The sequence below is a fragment of the Apostichopus japonicus genome, chromosome 14 (assembly GCF_037975245.1).
Source record: "Apostichopus japonicus isolate 1M-3 chromosome 14, ASM3797524v1, whole genome shotgun sequence".
Taxonomy (NCBI): domain Eukaryota; kingdom Metazoa; phylum Echinodermata; class Holothuroidea; order Aspidochirotida; family Stichopodidae; genus Apostichopus; species Apostichopus japonicus.
The window spans coordinates 17,367,251-17,392,890 of record NC_092574.1 but is presented as its reverse complement, the minus strand read 5'-3'; the positions used below and the strand labels follow the sequence as shown (position 1 = coordinate 17,392,890).

Here is a 25,640-nt window from a genome sequence, read left to right as displayed (position 1 = left end):
GAAGGTGGGCAATATAGCTGAAATATTAAAAATGAATAAACAATGAAAAAAAAAGGCAGAATATTTTTAAGATGCATCTCTTTGTATTGATACCTTTCCAATCAATATCTAATTTGTTATTCACCAGATAGCAGAAGTTTCATTCCAGAGCAGGTCAATAAAATTAAAGCCTCATATTTCCAAAATAAGTTGCTACCCAAAAATTATGTGCAGAAACATTTTTAGATGTTACATCATGTGCAAACACAAAAAAAAAAGCAACCCATAAAACCAAAACCACAACGGACACACATAAGGCTGAATTACTTGAGGTACTTTGGAATGATTTTCTTGTTACACTTATTCCTTTCTTAAACTCAATTTTACATACAGCACATTCCATAATTTGCTAAGGAACAACTCAAAACATTGACCTTGCAAACAGATCAACATATAAACAAAATGTATATTTAATGACATTGATGTTTCTATCTTAAACTTGAAGCAAACAGGTGTGACTTCAAAGAAGCACACTGAAAAATTTCATGTTTTTCTTTAAACTTAACATCCAATTTCTTACTTTTAAAATATGGTGTATGCCTCAGTTTGAACACACCTCAGTCATTGGCATATCATTAACTTCACATCTGTTTTGGGTTTAGTGGAAACTCTAGCCAATGCAGGGTCAAAACAATAAAGTAAAAAATAGAGGGAAAAACACTTCATTTTACTGTCAGTATGCAACTACGACATCTTGCCTGCTTGCTTCAAGTTCACTTAGGGAACAAACAGTGACAATTTCTATTATCAACATCTTGATAACATTAAGAAGGAATTGCATACAAATTTCACCAGGATGTTAAGAATACGTTCCTCTTTCATAGTTAAAAGTTAAATAATTCCTTCGAGCTATCCTTTTAATAGCATCCCCTACAATAATGCAGTGCAAACACTGTAAAATCTGAGAAGTAATTTTATGTACATGAATAGTCACATCAAATGGATAATGAACTTGTGTACCCTGTTGTAATGTGGAATGCAAAATGAGTTTAACTACTCAGTGGTTATAAATTGGGAAAATATTGGGTCAGGCTCTCACTGTCATTCTTTAAATGGATCAATTCACCGCTGACAAAAATAATACTAATCCTCTGTAAACCATGGTCAAAAGCACAAATGCCTTTTTCTTTTCCCTTTCTTCTATTTGATGACTCATGGATATTAATCATTCCACACTAAGGACTAAATCCCTGCAAATAAACAAAGAAACTTCAAGTAAAGTAAAAACATGACGAAACAAATGTTTGGAGTAGAGCAATATCATGAATAATACAAATATGGTGCACATTCCAGTTATATTAATGTTTTTATGGATAGACTGAATACAATTTTTTTGGATGTTCCAAACAATTTTCTTCTAAACATTGTAACATTTGAGTAGTACCATAACAACTTGATAACAGTCAAAGAAGGTTCTATTCAGACACTTAAAGTAGTGCACTCATATTTCTCATAGCTTAATTCAAAGTAGTGCTATTAACAGCAAAAAATTAATGTTATATTTGTTCAACAAGATATTTTTTAAGTTGTGAAAGACAACCAGCAGCATTGGAAGTGGCTTATCAAATTTGTCAGCCATCTTAAGTCTATTTATTGAGAACAAAGTCATAAGCCAATGCAGTTGACTTTGTGTTTTTCTTTCCTGATAAATGAACTAGCAAATAAACTAATGTTAATGTGACTAAAATACAGTAGTGACAGACTTCATTTTACTTGGTATTAATCACATCAAATGCAAAAAGCAAACCAAACCCCAAAAAACAAAAATTTGCAAACCTTAAGCAATTTTGTGAAATATTTCAAGATTTTGTGATCAGTTTGAGATGTCATGTGCCTTGGACAAAACAGCAATAACAAACAGTGACCATCCAGACATCTCAGGGATATCCAGATAATGTGTGCATATTATTTTGCAAAGCAAGATAATTTGCATCTATTGTGACATTTAAACTACAGACTCACAAATTACTATATGTTCAGAAAGTTTCAAAATGGCAAGATAAAATAAGCAGCAAATCTGTATATCACACAGGTAAACGATATTAACAGATGAGTGATTTCTGATCCAATATAAACTAGTACTGTGAACAAGACCAGGCCTCTTTAACTTGGTTATCATAGCTTTTAATGCTGTCCTACATAATAAATAGCGCCAAGTCCATTTCAGATTTTTCTTAAGTCGTAAAAGTAATTCAGCCTGACTAACTGACTGAGGAATAATAATGGTCAAGAATTATCGTCCCTGCTGCTGTTGTGAAATGAGGATTCACAATTTGGTTATCTTGAATAATGCTTTAAAAGCAAACGGGAATACTACCAAGATCGTGGCACCTAACACTAATTTATTCACACAATTTATCATATGTACAGCCTCTGTGTATAACTTAGCTACTATTTTCAAGACACCAGCAGTATGCGTTCTCAAACATGCGTAACCATGGCGACACTTTAACTGTCTGCCTCCATTCCCATGGCATCCAGGCCCACTGCCAGCGGAGCGTGGCCCTCTCGGGGTGGGGCATCACTGCCAAGTGATGGCCGTCTTCCGAGCATAGCCCAGCCATTCCGTAGGGTGATCCGTTTGGATTCTGAGGATACTGCGTGGTCTCTCTTCCGCTGTCGTCTACGAACCAAGCCGCTATGAGGCCGTTGTTAACGACAGAGTCTTCGGTGTCTTTGTTGGCGAATCTAATGCGACCTGAGTGACGGACGAGAGAAGAAAACATCTGTCATAGAAGCATCGAGAGGGTAGTCTTATTCAAAACAAACCATCAAAGTAGATCCATCTGTTGACATTAGTCAGGCACTGCAGTATTTTGGAAATAATGATTGCTTGTTACAGCTCTTTCTCATTGACTAGTACAAAACAATATCAATGAAGATATGAATTAGTGAATATTTCGGATGAATTCATTCCCATTTCATACACCAATCCTGTATGTGTATAGGTTATGACTGTTTGTATGCTAGCTGCTAGAATAGCTCTTTTTATATAGCAGATTAAATGTAATAGAAAATGGGCACTGAGTATCATGTATGAAAACAGCATTTTGCCAGGATAACTTGTTCTCAGAAAAATTTGACTTTTGAAACAAATAAAATAAATTTAAAATTACCTTCTCCATGGGCTACCCAGACACCCAAGACTGAGTCTTCCATGTCCTGAAGCATAATAGCAGCACTTCTTGCAATCTTCACACTCACGAAACGAGACTCCAAACGTTCTGACTTGTTGTTGGTGAAACTGATACCCTGGCGACTGGGGCTGCTCTCTACAGACGGGGCAAAGCAAGAAAAGAAAACACCTCTAGATTTAAAACACTGGAGGATACTACGTACTTGTAGGTCGTTGAGTAATGCAAGTAATGACTGATGACTTAAATTCAGAAGTTAAAAACCAAAAGAACTACTTCAAACATAAAAATCTTTTCAAAGAAACCAAAAAAGATGGGGGTGTTTGACTAGGAGAGGTCACATTTATAACAAAATGATTAAGGTTTTAATTTTTGTTTTTAAATTACTCAGAAAAGTAATACATCTGACCCCTGATCACTTTTCTACTGGATGTAACCCTATTAAGAGGCCCTCCCCCTCCCCTCCCTCACTCCCAGTTCTGTAAATTCCTTGTCATTATGTCAAAGGTGTTGATCTGTTAGTATTTCAATACTCACCTGAAGTGACATTTGGTGCTACCCATCCGAGAAGCCCCATGAGTTGACAACCGTTGCAGACACCCAACGAGAAAGTGTCCTTTCTGGCTTTAAAGGCCTCAAACTCACACCTGACCGTATCGTTGAAGAGAATGGCTGCCGCCCATCCTGAAGAATTAAAAGTAAGGAATTAACTTTAATGACTTTTATAAAACCAAATAGCATGATGATCATGATGCACGCACACACAGCATTCATTTATATATTTTCATAGTTATTTGAAACAGGGAATGAATGTATTTCAATGTATCCCAGCGAAGAAATGTTCAACAGAGATTGCTACCTAGAAATCACCCGGCAGCTCAGATGGTACAGTACAGGATCTGTAATCCTGTGCAAACTGAGTTCAATTGCTCTCTAGCATCAACTCCTCTGCTCTTTCAAAATTTGCTTACTACTGCTTGTTAAGTTTTCAATTCAATTTTATTACTCATTTATTTAAATAAACAGCAGACAATTGAACCCTTGAAATTCCTTCCCTGTCGCTTTCTGGGTTGTACCAAACGAAATTGGACTGAGGCCCCTGTGTCAAATGGGAATCAAGGTAATGTGGCTTCTAACTGGAACCACCCCCCCCCCAACACGCCTCCCCAGTAAAGTAGTGGCCCTATAGGGATTCCCATCAATTTAGGAGATGGATACCTCAATTGGTAGCGCACATCATGTGTAATCAATCATAAGGTCCCTGGATGGATCCTATGCTAGCCCAAACATGACTTTATTCTTTGAAAATAAGATTAACATTCAAAAGAGTGAAATAGTAACCTTCAATAGACATTTTAAATGAATGAGTATATGGTACACTCCTGTAACATAATCATTTTACCTTTAGAGGCACCAGCTACATCTGCATAGCTGAAACCGCCCACAAAGACCACACCCCTGAACTCAGCCAATGAAATAATGCCATTCATCAGGTCCTGCATGTTCACATCCCAGGCTTCAAATCCTGCCATCATGAAAGAAGCTATCATTTCACGGTCACCGTTACTGCCTTCTTCACGAATAATTGCAACTTTTGGCTTGCCTTTAAATTAAAACAAAGAAATAACAAAAGTGAAACAAGAAGACATTAAAATGTTTCCTACAAGGTATAGGACAGCTGTCTTTATAGCATATTCTTCATTTTTTATGATCTTCTCTTTACATCTGCTACATCACTCATCAGAGAACGCTTGGTTTTCTTTTTCCTGTTAGTATAAAATTACTACAGTGAAAAATTACTATTTTGTTGGCCAGAATACCAAAATTGTTCATTGACCGATGCATTTGGCTGAACTTGAAGCGATCTTGCGTCAAACAGGTGTATTTACCAACAGCCCTGACACAAAGATCCTTCCTGACAAACACAAACGCACAAGAAGAAGAATGAAGGAAACTGATACATATATTACTGTCTTGTTAATTCTTAATATTTCATATTTTTATAAATATGAAACTAACATTTTCATTCAACCAAAACTTATGACACATATTGAGATTTTTTTATTCAGGTTTGGAAATAAGCCAGAAAAAACTAACCGGATGTCTCTGTTAGTTGTGAAAGCCTCTCGTTCTTATCAAGATCGTAAGTAACTTTAAACGGTGGTGATTTTCTTTGTGACAGTCTACTCGATTCCTCCTCAACGCATTTAGGATTTGCCTGTAACCTCTCCAGCTGAAAGCTTGTCTCCTCCCAAACATCTCTGAGACGAACCATGCTCTCGTCGAGGACATTTGTATCGTCAACAGATAGCAAAACCTGGCAAAAACAAGCAATGGTTATTAAAGTTTTTATTTATGTAGTAGGAGCATGTCAGGCCAATATGGTCATGCAGGGTCACTTCCATATCAGACATCCATGTCATTGATCTATGCAAGTAAGCCAAACCTTGGATTACAATCTTTGCAATCATGTGCAGCAGCTATTCATTCCACACATTATTTAAAAGTTGCATGCGATTAATATTACTACATTATCCCATTCTTCAACAATAACATGACTACTGATCACTGAATCATATTTTTAACTGTTCCTACTTTCATGGTAGCACTTAGCTTTAACCTATCTTAAAACGTTGCATCTATCAAACATTAACAGCCTAGCTGAATAAAATGGCTCCCATGTATTATCTTCTAATGGTAAAGCACCTTTACAGAATCATTTTACTGCCTCCATTTTGAACCTCTAGTAACCACAGGTTTTTATGGTCCATAGCAACACTATCTTTACACATGACAAAGAGAACATCGACTGTGCTTGACTCAACAGGCATCAAATATGTTTGTTGGTAATTTAAACATATACAACAGTGGCTTAGTAGGGTAAAAATCAGCTTAATTAATATGTTATCAAGTTATTAAAATGAGAGTGTGCATAGCTCTCTTGAATGCAACTATCCAGGAGCTTGATAATCCCTTCAATACAAAATATTTCATATTTTGCAGAAAACTAATAAACAAATAAAAATACTCGATAACAAACAAAAACAAAAAACAAGAAAACAGAAAAAACTAAATAACATCTTAACCTTTAACCTTGAAGGTCTGAACATTCAAACTATTCTCCTTGAACTAAGAGGTACCACTAATATAATGAAATTGTACCATATGGGGCACTTACTTTTGCCTCACTTCCTTCACCAGTCGATTGACCAATCACATGACAGGGAACTTGCTGATCAGTGAACCTTTTAGCAACAGCATTTGCAGAGGAAGATTCCACTTCAAGAATCCAGCCAACTTCTTCAGCAAATAGATAATCGATCAATGAGGCTGTAAAATATTTCAAGCAAAGCAGAGGTGTACAAAATTAGCAGAATATGGTGAATTTTTTACTACCACTTTTTGCAAAATTTGAAGTAAAGCTTAGTATTACCCAATATGAATACAGTACTGCACTTTAGTTCCCAGACAGGGCAAGTTGGTGATTAATCAGGCAGAAATTTAGAATTTCTCAATTTTGAGTAGGCCTTCCAGATTGTACAGAGGTAGGACCATAATTTGTTAATACTGATGCAACCATTTGTAATTATTCTGTTCAATCTGTTCAATGATGCTGTTTGATACTAAACTTCCATAGCAATGCATTAATTGCATTTCATTAATTTTGACTAATCACGTCGTGTGGAAGACAAAAGTTAGTTATTGAAAACGTCTAATTTGATACTTGAATGTGATTACACGCTAGATAACGCTCACTTGGTGCAAAAGGTTGGGAAGATGCCCTATTTGGACCATCTGCAAAACTATTTCTCAAAAGCTTCGGTAAGATTCCTGGAAGCTTGATTACAAAACTCAAACAAGTTGCTTTTCAGTGGAGTATTAAAACAGTTGATCACAGTATGCATTGTTACCATTCAAAAGCTCCACTAGTACTGAACTGTACTATCAAACCCAGCACAGATTACCATGCCAATGTAGAAACCTGTCTGTGGCATTTCTAGCCTAATGAGTGCTCCTGTATTAAGTTTATTGCTTGTTAAAACCTTAAAATCTCACCTGCTTTAAAAAAGAAGCACAATACAATATATTAGCGGAAATGTGTTTAAACCAATGTTTGGACGCACTGTATGTGCTTGACAATATTAATGCCTTCATTTGCCTGTACTGGATTGCCAAACGTTGCACAATGTTAGCTGTAAGACGTTTGGTGTGATCAACATCCTCCATACGCATCAACAAATGACTGCCCTCCGAGCTGTGATATCACTTTTGAGAACCACCTTACCCACTATGAGACAGGGCCATGGATCTCAATGCTTCTCACTTAAGCTATTAATCTTACCTTCAGCTGGTTTTGACAAATTGACTTCCATGCCATGATTTCCTGCAAAAGCCATTTCCAGTAAACAAGTGATAAGCCCTCCATCACTCACATCATGGCCAGCAGTGACCAGTCGTTCTGAAGGATGATGAACAACAAATTAAGTCTTGTATGTGAGCAAAACAAAGGCTATAAACAGTCAAGAGTATTGCACACCTGTAAAAAAAATTCAACAGAATCAGACAGAAATATGTGCAATACCAAATTTTGCTTTCAAGAAGTAATTAACACATAGTATGAAAGAGCCTCTGGGCAATGAAATATTGAGAACCAAATGAAATCATTAATAATTTGCTCATTAACTTTCTCATTTCCTTTTTTTGGCATTGTTTTTAGTTTGAACCTTTGTAATCTCATTTTAAGGAAATACCTTGTAGTGTGCTACGGAGTACGTTATGACATAACTTCTTCAAATGGAAAGGATGGGAGGGGGGTTGTAAATGAGTGGGAATTTTTCTTTCTTCAATGAGTGAATTATGATTTAAAGGAATGAAATACTTTTGGTCACATCATCAGGTACACATAAAGCATATCACACATTAGTTATTGCACTCTTGGCCTTCCATGAGGTATAACATCATATCGACTGTTGCAGAAGCACTAGGTAACATTTTACTAAATTTCTGGTCCTTCTCCATGTTCTTGTCCATTTCACAAGTAGAGGGCCTATCTGACTGGAACTTGTTGATAGCAGCACTGACATGTTGGTAGAGAGTATTTCTAATGTGTGTCGGCAATATCAGCTAATGCTTGCATTCCCTCAGTCAATAAAGTATTGCTGGTATACATAATACTCAGTGTTTGTGCATTGATTATATAGCTTTGCTATTGAATCGGGGCACCAACCAGAAGATATAAATATAAATAAATGAGTCAAATCTATCCTTTTCAAGCCGTGATCAAGGTTAAAACCTTGACAGAGACCGATAAAATAGTACTTTCCAAGTTATAACCTCTAAATTTCTTTCTATTTTTATTCTGTTCAAATTGGATGGTTGTAAACAAGCTCCTGCTGCCTGGTAGGAGTTAAGTCAGTGAACTGTAAACAGCATGTCATCGTTCAGTTCCCATGACAACTCTTGAATGCACTTTTAATCGTGTCCTAGTGGTCATATCTAGAGCAGTTGATTGCTATTTCTACATAAACACTACCACTGCAGAAAGATAAACAAACACGAACCCTACCTATATCTCATTCTTATGGAGCAATTATTGCATACAATTGAGAGAGACCTCACTCTCTTCATTAAGGAAAGAAACCCTTCAAGCGTCGACAAGTTCACAGAATTGGCAGATATGTATTTGCAGGCCCATCTAAGAAGTGGGGGGGGGGCCTTTTTAACAGGCCAACAGAAGCACAATAAATTTGATCAGAAGAGGAAGTATAGGGAAAACCTAGCAGTCAAGTTAGTTCTAAACCAACTCAAAGAGCTTACTTTATGTGTGAGAACCTAGATCATATTGTCAGAGATTGCCCAATGAAAAACAAACCCAAGCCAAAGTCAGACAAGTCATGTGACATAATGAGATCATGTGTTGAGCCGACAGTCTCCAGTTCCTGGAATATTGGTGAAATTGATACTCATTGAACCAGTTCATTTGATAAAATTGGGGTAACGTCAAATTAGTTGTAATGTCTATGTGCTTTTTATGTTTGTTTTTTATGCTACTTTGAGAAATGTCCGTGTGACAAAAAGCTCTTGATTGAATCAGGTTATTTCATAACCTACATGTGAACTTTGAAAAACTAAAAAAAAAACTAAAAAAAAATATTAGAGCACAGGACTTAATTCTCAGGGCAACGATTCAAATCCATCACTAAAAAATAATTTCTTTCTTAAATTCTATTAAATTTATAATAAATGCATCTTTTTTAATGTTTTCTTACCCTTCAAGAGGTCTTGTGTGATGTTGAACGCTGTTACCAAGAGAGCAGGGTCATCTAGATCAGCCACAGAATCACCGAGCTGTTTGTAACATTGAGCGAGAGCTGAACCCCCGACCCGGGATTTACCACCGCTCAAATCCACGTAGAGTAGGGATCCTGGAAGGAAGGATATATATTTGTTGTGGTCAAGTGGTTAAGGCAGTGGACTTGTGATCTAAGGATTACAGGTTCGAGCGCTGGCCAGATCATTGAGTTGTCTCCTTGGGCAAGGCACTTTATCTCCATTGCCTCTCTTCACCCAGGTGTATAAATGGGGACCTGCGAGGTGACTTGTGGCTGCACCCTATGGGAAGTCCCCCAGGGGACACGTGGCTGTGGTGCACTGTGGTGCCCCAGGAGAGATTGCTTGAATTGTGCACACTTTGGTGTGTAGGTGTGACAAGTTACCAATGACCAGGGTTAAGTACAGCGCTGCGAGACTTTATTGTAAGTTGCGCTATATAAGAACTGTTAATTATTAATTATTATTATTATTATTATACTTGTTTCCTTTAATTTGGTTTCACAATGACAAACACTTAACATTGTTATAAGTCTTGTTATCACAAAAAAAAATCCAAAGTAGCATTCTTGTGTGCTCTGATCTAAACATAAATATATTCCTGTAAAAGCCAGTGTAGGAATGTATAGGTTCAGTGAGTTTGGTCCAACAATGCAATATGACACCATGCTAATAGGGCATAACAAATTTGCATGTATGACATACATGAGTGTTGTTGTTATATCACACATTTGTCATATGGACATCAAGATTTATTTCTTCTCCAGAACAAAGAGGAGGCACATCTCTCTCCGACTAAGAAAAATAACAAACTATTCCGATCACACGTGAACATTATAATGTTACTCAAAATTGCAAAATCCCTTTTTTCTTGCCAGCAAAATTTCTCTCTGGTTTAAGGGAATAGCAAAACAGACTGATACATTTTAAATTATTGTTGTTGTATTTGTTACCTCTTAGTGTAAATTTGGCTGTAATCTTCAGACTAGTTTTTAAATGACAAAGGGACCACTCTTGACAACGTTGTGTGGTAGTATGGTGCAACAACACCAACAGACAAGTTATACAAATACTACACATACATAACATGATGAGGCAAAAATACATGGTTTGAATGATAAGATTTCCAACTGATAAAACTAAACTCTACTGAATGCCTACTAATGCCTGTAAACAGAATTTCAGTCACAAAATAATAGCCACTCTTCAGTTGACTTAGTGGGCAATCTGTCCTGATTAGTTATGTGTAAGTAATTTAAATACATTATTATTCATGACCACTCCATAAATGGTCAAATTTGTCATCAAGGATAAAATCGCTGTCAAAAAAAAAAAAAATGGTAACATTAATCCAGTGTTTCTAGTCATTTGAGAATTTCACAAACCTTTGCCATTTGGACATTTCAAATCTGGAGTCACTGTAGCTGTGATGTCTGGACAGCCGACATACGTTGATATCACAAGGGATCCTGCGAGTCAACGATAAAGAATTCATTTGTGGACAGTCAAAGAACATTGCTTGTGTATAACATGGGCTTTGCAATTGAGTTTCTTTTAGGATGAAAGAATAATTTTTTTTATTTATATATCAATCATATATAATGAAAATCTTACTATACCCAAATGGAGCAATGTGCAGGGTAGGCTGGTAAGGTGCTCTCATACCCAAGGCCATATTGGTTCACATAATAGTATTAAAACCAGCTTTTTTTCTGACAGAGTTAGAACAAGTCACTATTCACAGTGTATGAAGAAGATCCCTGCTACTCCACACAGCAAAGTTGGTATGTTTGGAGCTGTCTGCTAACTTCACTACAGACTCTCTCCACCAGCGCATTAAATATTTGACCTTTACAAGGCATGCACCCAATGATGTCACCCACCTGGAGCCTTTACAGTCTCTTGGTCAACCCTGGCTGCCATGCTCAACGAATCCTTCCCGCCGTCAATGGCGATTCCCAGTTGACCCATGACCTCACACATGGCATGACAGGCATCATAGAGGGCAGCACCTTCACCCGGTAGCTTGGCAGGCCACATCCAGTTACCGCTACATTTAACGTCCTGTTTATAAGAAAGATAAGTATGGGAATCGAAATTGTAAGGTGCTTCTACTATTTTGAATGTAAAAAGTACAAAAAAAGGAAATGGAACTGGTTTTCATGGGTATACCTTTTGAGGCAGATCAAATGCAAGTGCTTTATGAAAATCAGGAATTTTATTAATTCTGTGGTAATATCATAAAACTGTCAAGGTGTGAAAAGTAAAACATTGTAATGACTAGCGAAGTGAAGAAACAAGCTACAAACACACCACTTATCTGCTCAAATATTCCAATGTGAGGTTTTGATAACAGCATGATCTTGTTTGCAGGCAAACATTACCTTAAACTTTCAACAATTTTATTGAGACAATAGTTTACACTCCTAAGCTGGAATAACATACATTCATTATTACAAGTAATTCTTGTACCTTGAGGGAACACATAAAAAAAAAAAAAAAAAAAAAAAAAATATGTATAAAAAATAACAAATTTACCTTCAAGTTTGACACTCGAGCAAACACCAAGTTTGTCAAGGCCTCTGCAACTGACATTCTTGCTCCAACACCTGCATCTATTAACCCTTTGATCGGCTGCTCACCGATGGCTGTGGCAGAACCGACAGTGGAGAACTGAGAGAGCGCCATCACTGCTACATCGGCCAATGGAGTGTGAAGCGGTCCGACACATTGCTGCTGAGCGACCAGTCCTGTCACTGATCTGTCGACCTGATGACGGAAGAAAACAATAGTTATTTCACGGCTGGGTTTCCTAAATGCAAAAGAATTTACAAAAGAATTTGCACATGGTTGTGATTAATAACACCAAGGAAAGTGCAAACCAACTGCAAACCGCAGTAGTGGTCCATTTGTCATACTGTCCCATATTTTCCAATGATGTCATAGTTTGTTATCATACTGCACCAATAGCAATGTTTCAGAGAAATAGTACAATATGCTATTAGATTGGGTTCTCTGATGCTCATATGAAGGAAAACGATCTTTCTTTTAAATTAAATTACATCTGGTTGAGTCACTATAGCTGAAGTCATCCAGTCTTTTCTCTTTGTCAAGATGTAATATGTTAAAAACAGTGGAACAGAATAAAGTTACCAAAATATTGATCAATACTCCTTTCAGATGATTTGAAAATCAGGGAGAAATCAAGAAACATAAAACAGAAACAGATATGATAAATAACAAGTTACCACGGCGCTGCAAACAAAATATTGGTGAAAATAAGAGTGTAATGTACAAAAACAGAAACAAACAAAGAGCAGCAAAAAAGGAAAAATCTACAAAAAGAAAAAGATTAAATTCAGAAACTATTTCTTGAATACCGTACCTTATTTGTCAAGTATCTCTTGCTTGCAACACTAGGAAGCCGCAAGACTCTCTCCAAAGCCTCTTTGAGTTGTAAATTGTCAGGTAGTTTTAGGGGTTTGCACGGGGACAGCTTTCTGCTGAGATGGAATACCTTCAAAGAAACGTAAATCAAACAGGTATTCAAGGTCTTTATCTCCTAAATGCTGACAAACTTTAACAATCTGATACATTATGTGTGTATATAGATGGTTCTCTCAAGTAAAATGATAATTCAAAATTTAACTTTCAGTTGCTGATTCCATGTTTGAGGTTTGCTTTTCACAAAAAGTGCAAAGATGAACAGTTAATAGATCTGAAAAACAGTTTTTGAGTTTAGCAGACAGAACTTTAATGCCCCAGCTTGTCAGTGATTGACAGCCAGGGCAATAACTGCTTCAAAACAACATTTTTTAGTTCTTATTTAGTATCTGTTTTAATCCCATGATAGAGTTCTATAAGCTTGACCAGTCAATCTCTATTTCCATTAATCAAGCAAAATAATAATCATAATAAAAATCAGCAGTTATTTTTACGATGCTTAAGCGGCCACAAATGTGGGAGAAGCCCGCAAAAGGCTTACGGAATACAACTTACACGTAGGGTAGCATTTTAATTCAAATTTGGAATCTTTTCAATTTAGCAAGTCATTTCAGATGGGAACACCATAGATTGCTCTTGGATGAAAAACCCACCTTACTATGACCCGACTGGGAATCGAACCCGGAAACTCCTGATTGCTAAGTCTCATTGCTTTAAATGCCACCGCCTTTATCCACTCGGCCACAGCACCAGTGCAAAAAGCAAAAATATTTCCAATTGCTATTAACATGATTAATACTAAAGTGACATGCTGTCCTGAGAGATGCAATGTTGACAACCCCATGTGAAATACATTAAACATGAACTTTCACTTAAAAAATATGGAACTGGATACATACCTTTCTTGGCATTTTGCCAAGTACCCACTCCAGATCTAGATTCACAGGATAGGTGCAGATACGTCTTTTCTTGTCTTGAATGACGTCATCTGTTACCGGATCAGATTGTTCTACTTCCAGACGAATCTAACAGAAATGAAAAACAAAACAAAAATGTAAGTCCGTCACAAGCGATCTAAGTCAAGTCTAAAATGTCTTCCTTCACGACATACAATATCCAGATTTGGCTAAACTTTTATCTTCATTAATACTTAATGTACCTGGTTGCTTTTCATAACCCATATGCACTTTCCAAATGATTCACTTGAGTGTTTACTTGAGGGACTGATCTGTATGAAGCCTTCTTAAGATTTCCTTTCCACAAGCGAGAAGTTTGACAGTCAAAATTGGTTATATGCAGTCAACTATATCTCAGGTTAGGGACAGTCATTTTCAGCTGACAGTGTGAAATACTTTTCTCTTTTCAATAAGTTTGACACTGTCTGCCACTGGAATACCCCTTTAAACCTGACTATGAACAATGATTGAGTAAAACGTGGATTAAACTCATGGAATAGCTGAAATAGATTAGCCTTCTAGCTGCCAAAGAATGGAACAAATTACCATCGAGATTAAGAAATGGCAAATCTTTGAACACTTTTAAAATACAACTTTACAAGTTTATACTAATTGTAACTAATATCTTTCTGAACTTTGAATATTTAAAACTATTTGTTCATGCTTTTTACGTCTTTTATACACTTTACGGTCTCTTCGATTCCTTCCTATCCGTTATTCATATCGTGATTTTACTCTTTGCTGAAAGGTAAGTTTTTATTAAACCCTCACTTCATTTTAGTTGTTAATTTGTTTGTTTATTTTTTCTGCTACTTTTCCTTCCATCTTTTAATCCTGTTTTTCTTTATTTCTTAAGTTTTGCTATATTTCTTAAGTTTTGCTATTTTTTTTACTCCGTTTTCCTTTTAAGGACCTTGGGGTATATTAGCACTCATACTGACCGAGTTTCACCCATCTGTCAAAAGTTACATAGATAAATTAATATATAAATAATAAATAAATAACTTTGTATTTCTAGATGATTTGACAATAGCAGCTACTAATCATACCTTGCCATCACCAGTTATTTCACCAACAAAGCAAGCCGGGCACCTCTCTCTCTTACACATCTGTTGCAGCCTCTCAGCGTCCTCCGATTTAACCAGGATGGCATTACTCTCCTGGTACTCTGCACCCCAGAGTTCAAGGGTCGTGATGGTCGGGTCACCCAGCTGGAAGTCTTTCGTTCTGATCACTGCTCCGGCAGGTTCGGAAATCTCTTTCAGGACGTTACCTAGAGATGGTGATAAAGGACAGTGGACGCATCATCCAAGCATAAATGTTGCACCATCTCAATATTTAAAGGTGTATCCATAGTGTTACATATTAGAAGGAACATTACTCTACGAAATGTAATACTAAACCATTTTTAAGGGGGGGGGGGTACATTTCTCTCACGGACGACATATTGAAAGACAGGAGTGCTTACTTTGTTCATAAAATAACATGATTACAACACAAATGCACAAGAAATATCATAATAGGAAATAAGCAAATGTAAACATTTGTAAAACATACATCAAATATACATAAAAGATTGCTATTGGTTAACTTATAACTTTTGGTCCAATGTAGCCGAATTGAAACAATATCAGATTTTCTAAACATTCTCAGATACAATGAAAAATCTAAGTTTCTGAGATAAAGGTTGATTGAGAAGAGTTAATAGGCAGATTCAGTCTATAGTCTTAAATTTCATATTTAGTTGTAGTTGCAAGTAGTTGCAAGGGGTTTGTTTGTTGAGGGGGGGGGGGGGGGGGGGGAAGAGCTTAAATATTACTTGAAAACCTCACCAAGTAGATCAAATTTCTCAGGTTCAAAGGACCTAGCTAGAGGTTGGTTAATCAACACCTACCAGAATGAAACTGTCTCTTACAATTATGCATTAAAACAGATGTCTTAAAATGTAACATATAAATAAAACAAGAAAATTCAACCAAAATTTAAGTTAAAATAAAATCACAAATTGCAGACTATTTACTGTTCAAGCCCTTCGATGACTGTGTGAATGTATTGGGTATTATCTAAACCTTACCATTTCCTCCGGCTCCTTGATCATGAATGCTACAAATTGGATTCTTTTCACGGCATTCCAAACAAGCTCTGATCATTAAAACAGATGTCTTAAAATGTAACATATAAATAAAACAAGAAAATTCAACCAAAATTTAAGTTAAAATAAAATCAAAAATTGCAGACTATTTACTGTTCAAGCCCTTTGATAACTGTGTGAATGTATTGGGTATTATCTAAACCTTACCATTTCCCCCGGCTCCTTGGTCATGAATGCTACAAATTGGATTCTTTTCACGGCATTCCAAACAAGCTCTGATCACTCGGTTCAGCTTTTGTTCCATTTCGGCGTCTCCACGTTGCACTGCGCCAAAATCTAGTTCCGCAGTATTATCCCCCTGCACTTGAATGGAAGATGCCGCCCCTCCACCGACACCGATTCGATAGACTGGACCACCAAGTTTTACTACCAACATTCCTGTTTGTTAAAAAAGTAAAAACATATGAAATTCAATAGGGGCAAAAAGACATTCAAACAGAGAGAGCGAGTGAAATTTAAATCTTCTGGTTTAAAAAATTTTACTTTAAAAATTACGTTTTATATTCTTTCCTTTCTCCCATTTTGTTTTTAAACATATTTCAAATTAACAATTACTTCATTGGGGTAACAGGACTTGCTATAGAAAAGCACTTTGATGGATACTTCATGTATATAACTCGAGCATCCATGATGCTGTAATTCAACTCTGATACATTGTGGTAGCATTGCATATGTCTATAACCCCCAAGAAACTGCAGGTATAACCCTCCTCAAAGATTGAGAATGAAATATCAAGATACAGATTAAACAATAAGTCAGACTTGTTTAGCATGTTCCTCATAGGTAATATTGTTAACAGCTGGCTGATATGTCACTGTCTTAAGACTTCATACTACTGTCAATGGCAGAAACTGCTTGACTTGAGTCTATTGGCACATGACATAATGATTGGGGGTCATATATGAAAAAAGAGAACAAAATATTCAGATGGAAACAAAATATCCTTCATATTCAAACTATCGCTCCTTTTATCCCCTAAAAAGTAGTTATTGTCCTTCATGTCCTTGTCCTTCATCCACATCCAAGTCGATCCTCGATCCTTCGATCCTCACCTTTCTCTGCCGGATCCTTCGATACGTGGACATCTTCCAAGGTGCCTATTCCACCGCTGAACATGATCGGCTTGATCCACTCCCTTCGCTCTGACTCGCTCAGCTGCATGCCGAACGATCTCGCAAACCCGCAGAGCACCGGCTCGCCGAACTTATTGCCGTAGTCCGATGCACCTGAACTAGCCTCCACTGCGATCTCCAGAGGGGAGGCAAAATTAGACGGATACTTCCACGAATCGTCTTCCCAAGGAAGATCGTACCCTGACAGAGAAGAGATCAGAAAGAGATAAGAGCTGTTATATAAAATGAATCACCAACTGAGTGTAAACAAACTCTGTAGCTAGTTTTGTTCCTAACAAGCCCTCTGATAGGTCATAAAAGTTTTGCCCCCCAAATATGCTAATAGTCACTCATGATGAAACTACGACAAGCATTCTACCGCCAACATTCGAGCATTGGTTCCTCTCTTAAACATTTGTAATGACAAAATGCAATGTGTCACTACCTTTCATTCCAAGCAACATTTGTTACTGGAAGATTCAGAAAATTATAATACTAATAATCATTCAATTTTACCTGGAATATTCAAATTTCCAAAACAATAGCCAGCAGTGCCGGCCACGACGTGAGCTCCTTTGCCGGCGCTCTGAACGTCCCTGATTCGTCCCCCGGTACCAGTGGTGGCACCACTGAAGGGTGCCACACCTGCGGATTAAACACAAGACCAACGGGTCAACCAACACTCTGGTTTATATGCCAATGCCATTGAATTGGCCTATGGCTACTCGGATCAAGGAATTATTACAAGAGAAGCAGCTTATAAATAGAAGCTACTGCTGAAGGATGTTTAAGAGAAAGTGGGTGAAAATCTTTAGGCCGTCTACTACTTCACATCAACTACCTTAAAAAGACAACCTTTATAAAACTTGAGGGATACTGAAAACAATCAGTCAACATTTTGGCCTAGGAAACTTCCTAACAAGCTGACTGAATAGCCATGGTTATTACTGTGAAGTGTGATTAACATGATAGCAAATCTGACATAGTAATATCGTTGTTTATAAAACAGTTGTTTTCGGCCTAGGAAACTTCCTTAAAAGCTGACTGAATAGCCATGGTTATTATTGTTAAAATGTGAATAAAATGATAGCAAATCTGACATAGTAATATCGTTGTATATAAAATAGTTGTTTTTGGCATAAGAAGCTTTCGAGGGTCTTGCAGTTGTCAGACGAAGATATTCAGTCTACTTGGACGATTGGGTGAGACTTGAAAATTAGTTCGACTGAGGGAGATCCCGTACCTGTGGGGAAGTTGTGGGTTTCTGCCGTAAAGATAATGTGTCTCTTCAGTCGCCTCTTCTCATAGGAAGATGGCTTTGCCTCGTTAGAAACAGGATAGGCAATCTCTGCCTCGTATCCAACGATAGCGCTGACGAAGAAAAAGGTAAATTTATATCAATATAACATCAAGTAGGGAAGAAGAAAACAAGGAAATGAATAGTGCACCTTGAAACTTGAAGAAATGAAAGGCCTTGTTTTATCCAGAAAGACGAATTAGACCAAACAATTTATGTGTCTTTCTTTACAAAATGATAACTTTACAGATGTAAACTTGTGGAAATTGTAAGCCAGTTCTAGATGCTTCCAGAGGACAGACAAACCAGTTGGCTGTTGCCAGTTGTTGTGATACTTTCAAACTTTCCATTTCTTTTTTCTAGTATTCTTTTCAGAAATCCAAAGCTAATAGATGAAATAATTATAAATAGGGCACCTGACGAGTAAGAAATTTATCACTCCCTCCCTCCCTCCCCCCTCTCTGCTCCCCCCTCCCTCCTGCACTCTCCCCTCCTGATTAGCATAAAAAATTAGGGGTAAAACTCTGCACAATAAAGAGTTTTACATAAAACAGGAACAGGCAGACATAAATGGTACAAAACATCCAATCAGAAACTCACCTACTGTTGTCTGAGAATTTGATTACGTTGTTATGGTTACTGTGATCTTGAGTTTGCATCACCATCTTGAAAAGAGATAAATCCTTTTCTTTCCCGTCCACTATCATACGGCCTTTGAAGAACCAATGTCTGCTATGTTCACTGTAGAAGGTAAGAAAATGGGGATTTCGGCAAAATTTATTAACACATTGACCAGGTATGTTGCAGTGCAACATGGGGTCTGAAGGGGGACAAATAAACATCCCCTAATCCCTCAAACCAAGAGCCCTGAATTGTGCGAAACAAAATACTTGGTAATGCCAGACGAACTACGGAAATACACCCCTCTCTCTCTCACCCCCCCCCCTCCTTCCCTACCCACTTCCTTTAAACTTATTTTCTTAATACTGAAGTAACACCTGTTGGATTGAGCTAAGTCAAAGCATTCCACACTGGTGGGGTTCCTTTTTATCTTGTTCACAAATAAATCACAGTAGTAGTCAAGATCCCAGTCATCGAAGGCAAGACCTGAAATGTTAAGCAAAAAATGAAATGTTTCTATGGCAACCTGAATGAACTGCAGGTTTGGTCTGGTCCAAAAATTCCTACTATGAATAATATGACTATATTTACATTGGGCCATGAACAACAAAATTTACTTGGAACTTCATTCATGCATCTACCACAAACCTCCCTATATGAGTGGGATATAGTTAAATAACCATGAAATAATGTTGAATAACCATGAAATAATGTTGAATAATCATGAGATATGGTTGAATAATCATATTCAGAATATCCCAATCAAGTGAATGTAAATGGTAGTTCTAAACTGGCTGCCCATGAACAAAATATTTGTATTACTGCAAACAGTTTAAAGAGTATTGGCTTCTTTTTCAATCAGCAGTCAACTATAATTGATTTCTGGTATAAATATCCAAATTTTAATAAATACCAAAATGGTCTGCAGATGTGAAGGAAACAATGATGTAACTGTTAAGGTATGTAACTATTCATTTAGGGATCTATTTATAGTTTAATACCTAGGTCCTTGTTGGCTTTCTCCAAAGCAGGTTTGCCTTGGCCAAGAATATCCACCTCGTAGACCTGGTCAGGCTGCAAGTTAATATCAAAGTCCTCCAAGGGTCTGTCATAACTACACTCAGTCATTCTGTCATGGAGGAGAGATAAGATTTCTTTCTTATCTTGCAAAGAGATCTCTGTGGGTGAACCATCTTCCCCCAGAACATTGACGAGTAACCTCCGTGACCTTTCGACTCTTGTAACAGAGGACATTCCGGCAGAATGACAGATGGAGACTGCATTAGTTGACCATGCAGTAGAGAAATTTAGTCTGATGGGTAGCAAAAATGAAACAAATTGGTTAACTCAAAAATATTAATAATACAGGCTAGTGTTTGGATACACTGGCCACTTAAAGAACAAATGAATTGTGTCTGTGTATGGTATCATGTACACTTTACCAGAAGGCTACAAATAGATTTTTCACGAGTTAATCCATTTTTAAGGGCGAATTGAGTTTATATTTCTGGTACTGTTGACAGGAGTCTGTGATCAAGTGATTATGTATGAGCGAAAAATGTCATTCCCTTTCCCAGATGTAGTTACTTCATTTTAGATGGCTGGATAACCACACTGCCCTCCATAAAGTAAGTACTATATGACTAATGGGAATCAAATTAAGCTTGGTGTCAAAATGAAAATGACAATCCCCAGTTTGGTTAAAACAGTTGGTTATATTTCAAATCTCCAATTGCATCTATAGACAAATGATATTGTTAGTTTGATCACACAAAACGTTTCGTGATGACTTATGACAACAGACTTGCTTGCATGCACAGCAAGTTCACATACAGAATAACATGTGACAGCTGTAACTGTCAATATCTCAAGAACAGTACAATTTGAGCGCCAAATTCATCTGTATGCTTCGAATATGCCACTCTTTAAGTTAGGCTACTCAGTTTCACTCTGGAATATCTTTCCAACATCCCATCACAAAATATGCAAAAATCATATGCTAGCAAAATCTACATATATTAAAGATAAACTCATTCTTGTCAGTATTGTGAACATATATAAATATATTTGTTGACAAAATTCTAATCAAATTTCTGTGTATGTGAGAATATAAAACTGTCATTATGATGTACAGTCTAACCTTGGTCCAATTTCAACGAAGTATGAGGTCGTTGAATCAATGTCAGTTAAACTTGTTTCCTTCTTGACCATCGCTTCCTCAAATGAAACAGCAAATATCCATCTCAGCTTTTGGACATCATCATCTGTCAAAGGGCCTGTTGAGAAAAGAATATACGTTGGTCTTCAGAACGGGTGACCAAGTGCTGGAATGACTGAAAATGGAGGACACATTGATGATTCGAGGTGATGACAAGAGAAGATGACATCTTGAGCTCCTAGCAGCCATGAACCATGTTTCAAAGTTTGTGTGAAATCCTACAGGTGCAATTATTTCAGGATGTCAATACTAATATAAAATGTATATAACGAATAAGCATAATTTCAATATCAGTTTAACATGAAGTTGGAAAATATCAAATTAAAAACCGTTATGAAATTTTACTTGGTTTGCACCACTGTATATGAAACAGACTGACTATATGTACGGAAACCAGTTACTGTAAGTAATTTAATATTCATAATTTAAGACATGAGTATTCATTGGCTGTAGGATTCTGTATACATATCAAACATTGATTGTTTAGTTTTGCTTCAAATCCTTCTAGAGATGTAGTACATACTTTATATGTATCCCAAGAATGTCATCACACATTTCGTACAATGCAACATTTGACATGAGAGGAAAAAAATGTTGTTTGATTTCTCAGCAACAGAACCAGATGTGAGAACTGATCAATGGGTTTAACATTGTGAGCTGAACATCATTTCAACTTGTGCAGCCTTCAGTTGCCATTTAAAATCATTCCAAGAAAGTATTACGAAGAATATTATGTCTAAGAAACCTGCCTCTTTCACTAACAGTTTGGGGAGAATAATCTTATAGGGTAGTATAGCGACGAGTTGCAAACTATCGAGAAAAGACCCAAAGTTCGCAAGTCCACTGTAGTGATGCTTAATGTTTTCAGAGCTTGCTGACAGAGATCAAATAAATTAGTTCTTGAACATATTGTCCATAATTCAAGATGGCTCTCATGTATACTGCGCATTGATTCTTTTAAGTTGGAGGTTGTATATCAGTCCTCATTGAAGATCCTGGTTTGTCAGCCTAAAAGCTTAGGGACTGCTGTAGAAGAGGATCTGAAAAAAATGACAGCTTAAACGAAAACCTGGCCAAAACTTTACTCCAAACAAAGTGTCTGAGCTAGCTAACGGTCGTCTACATTGACTAACAGGTTATTACCAGGCATTACTAGTTGCTAAACTTACTGAAGCAAGGGCTCCTGAAGCAGGGATAAAACAGTGTAAATTATGGTGTGAAATTTGTCTATAATATGGAAATAGTTAAAATAAAATTACAATTTGCTTTGTAACAATTATATATTTGGTGTAGTTAAGGCCAACAACTGCATGTTGATTACCGATGTACTGGATCTGAGCATGCTACCTTCAAAATGTGCCTTTTGCCATCCAGAAATAAACATAAAATGATGAATTATAATATTTTACAACAAAAAAACAAATTAATTGTTCTCCTACAGCCCAAAACTACCTAATACAAATTTTGTCTAGGTCTAACCAATACTTTAGTTTGATCTTTACTGCTTTTTGAGCATTCTTTCCAGAGGAGGTTAAAAAAGTCTATCAAAACTTACTTGATGAATCAATATAGTAGCAAGCTTCTGTAGTCAGGTTGATATTTGTTGCATCTTTTAAAACACCAGAGATTTTAGCCAGAGTGGTTTGAAATGCTCCTGGGTGGAGTGCTGGCACCTGGTACAATTTAACAAGCCCCATTTTTATTATCTGATTGAACAAGAAAGAGCAAAAACACAGTAAATAAGGTTACAACTTACAACACTACAGATAGATGGAACAAACAGATATAGAACCACAACACTGAGAGGTTCTCAAAATTGTAAATCACTACTTGGTAAATCAGGTCACCAAACATTGCCAATGATGGCCATGATGTAATAAAGTTTACAGGAACCATGTGATGTTCTTGCGTTTCATTTATAACCTAGGCCTACATATTAAATACTGTGTGACAAAAGTTGGGTGCTCCTGTTCTGTCTAGCCCAGTCATAGGCCCAGTATAATATAGGGGTTGGGGCCTCAAAGTCAAGTCCTAACTTAGGAACAACATGAAAGCAATATTCTCTTCAATGTTTCCGACGAAACCACAGTAGATAACATACAACTTAGTTAATATCATTAGATAAATGGCCGTGAATACCACGGATAGGTTAAATATCATATTCATAGAACACCTGTTTGAGCTCACCACTTCCAAGTTCCAGTTGGGATTTACTGTCTCTGTAGTGTTAGTAAAGTGTTATAAACATTACTTGCTAAGCCCGCCGAATTTCCCACATGTTGTTCACATTGTAATAACAAAGTGCAGATCATGCAATTAGCATGTACATAATAATTATTTCTACCAATCGACTTCATGAACTCTGTTCATAAATTATGGAAGCCCGCCATCTAATGACCGATCATCACAATCACAATCTCTTTGCAAACACTCGGGCTGGGCTCACTGATCTACACTAACGTAGATCAGTGGTTTTCTCTAACGATTATTTTTCCTCTCAATTTCTTCGACCACTCTCATTTGTACGGAAGCGTAGATGCATTGACGAGATCCGTTATCTCGTCAAAACGTCAATTTTCTGAATTTTGTCATCTTGTCGAGATGGTAGTAAGTGTGCAACTCGTCAATTTGCAGAAAATTGATGCATTGACGAGATCCGTTAACTCATCAAAACGTCAATTTTCTGAATTTTGTCACGTTACCATCTCGTCAACTCGTCAATTTGCAGATAATTGTCGTTTTGTCAAGTTGGTAACTCGTCAATGCAATGTCCCTTCTACGCTTCCGTACTTTTGGTTGAAATTAAATGAATAACTCCACTCATGATTTAAAAGGTGGCTTGACTTTAGAATCCGTATCATATGAATGTGATAGCTTACTTCGAATCGGCAGAATAATAAACAACTGTATAATCCGGTTGAACGTGTGTGCTCGCATTGAATAGGTGCGTCGCGTGAATGTTTGCTTGAATTGATTAAAGGGGTAGAGTTATTATTAAAGGGGTAGCGTTATTATTTAAAGGGGTAGAGTTATTATTAAAGGGGTAGCGTCGCGGGAATGATTCGCTTGAATGAAGCGATGGAAGAAACGGTTTGTATCCAGTTCGAAGACGATTTTTCTTTTTAGATTGGAAGTGCTACAGAGTTACTTGTCAGTTCTCCACCTGTTTGGAAATTGTTACGATTACATCATAACAAACTGCTCAATGCTTATCAGGAACTCCCCAAATTGGTCACTTCAAATATGCCAGGCACACTGACATATTCCTGCAGATTTTGTAACTTCACGAACATGCCTTAGCTAAATTGGTTCAATTCGGGACTATACTGGCGACCGAATACTCCATTAGAGGGATAACAGAACGAGATGGGATGGAGAGCGAAGGGAGTGGGAGGATTGGGGGGGTGGCGAGGGGGGGGGGGAGGTAGCAAACAAACATTTAAGTACTATTTCATAGTCGTCAGTACATACACACATTGATTGATTGATTTATTTTGTTTCATCACGTGAATATATACAATGTGATAGGAAGTCCTCTGAAAAACCTTCAGATGGCTTAACAAAGTAGAGGACTCCCTGTAAAGAAAAGGAAAAACAAAAACAAAAAAAAGAAAGAAAGAAAACACATGACCGTAGTTACTTAATGGTGTCTCCCCCCCCCCCTCCCTCAGTGTCGTCTGCATTTCCAAAGAAGATAATAGTCCCAATTATTCGGTTACAAATAGCAGCCAATATCTCGACGTCTCAAGGCCATATGTGTCTGCATTTCTTTGTGCTGTGGATCTCTCTTTCCTGAGACCTACTTGATCATTGTTACTAGAAATATCACAAATTCACATTACAAGAAAAATTAAGGACTCAGGAGTACAAAGAACATAGCAGACACCACACATCATCACCATTGTCTTTATTTCAGCTGCATATTTGGCTTATATACAGTAAACGAAAATGTAATGTTATAACTATAATATACATATTTCAGTTAAGACTGACAAAGGCAGTTTACTTGAGATAAAAACTTAGACTTGTAATCTGCATTTTCACTAAATAGTTTAGTAAATAATGGTCACTCATTTTCCAACTTAAAGCAGTTTATTCTGACCCAGACTTTTCTTCTCGGGAAATCCATAATTGTCTGAACCAGTCATGTACCAGGATATTAATTTAGTTAACTTAAACGTTTGTAGAAAATACGTACTGAATGATGACCTTGAAATGTTACAACAAACTTTGTTGATTACCACAGAATTTGAAGAAAAATATCTTATTATACAAAGCAAAAGCAAAAACTTACAATAAAAAAGAACAAGTTCCCCTATTATGACAAGATCTAAAAA

At 36.9% G+C, this 25,640-nt stretch overlaps 1 protein-coding gene across 4 annotated transcripts; it reads right to left on the bottom strand.

The window, feature by feature from the left end:
• Positions 1–63: 63 nt before the first annotated feature.
• Positions 64–23,691, bottom strand: LOC139979634 (phosphoribosylformylglycinamidine synthase-like). Of its 4 annotated transcripts, none has more exons than XM_071990630.1 (24): positions 23,477–23,691; positions 22,859–23,013; positions 21,226–21,361; positions 20,087–20,397; positions 19,463–19,571; positions 19,065–19,205; positions 18,411–18,538; positions 17,684–17,812; positions 17,108–17,368; positions 16,203–16,433; positions 14,953–15,176; positions 13,847–13,972; positions 12,889–13,020; positions 12,042–12,272; positions 11,387–11,567; positions 10,889–10,972; positions 9,443–9,598; positions 7,516–7,632; positions 6,352–6,503; positions 5,271–5,490; positions 4,576–4,776; positions 3,711–3,857; positions 3,156–3,311; positions 64–2,737 (listed from the first exon to the last, which is right to left on the bottom strand). In XM_071990630.1, the coding sequence occupies exons 2-24, from the start codon at positions 22,998–23,000 to the stop codon at positions 2,424–2,426; spliced, it is 4,029 nt and encodes a 1,342-aa protein (XP_071846731.1). In that variant the 5' UTR covers positions 23,001–23,013; positions 23,477–23,691; the 3' UTR covers positions 64–2,423. The 4 variants fall into 4 exon arrangements, with proteins under 4 accessions (XP_071846731.1, XP_071846730.1, XP_071846733.1 ...); XM_071990629.1 differs by having other exon boundaries at positions 22,859–23,009; XM_071990632.1 differs by having other exon boundaries at positions 23,491–23,691.
• Positions 23,692–25,640: the final 1,949 nt, after the last annotated feature.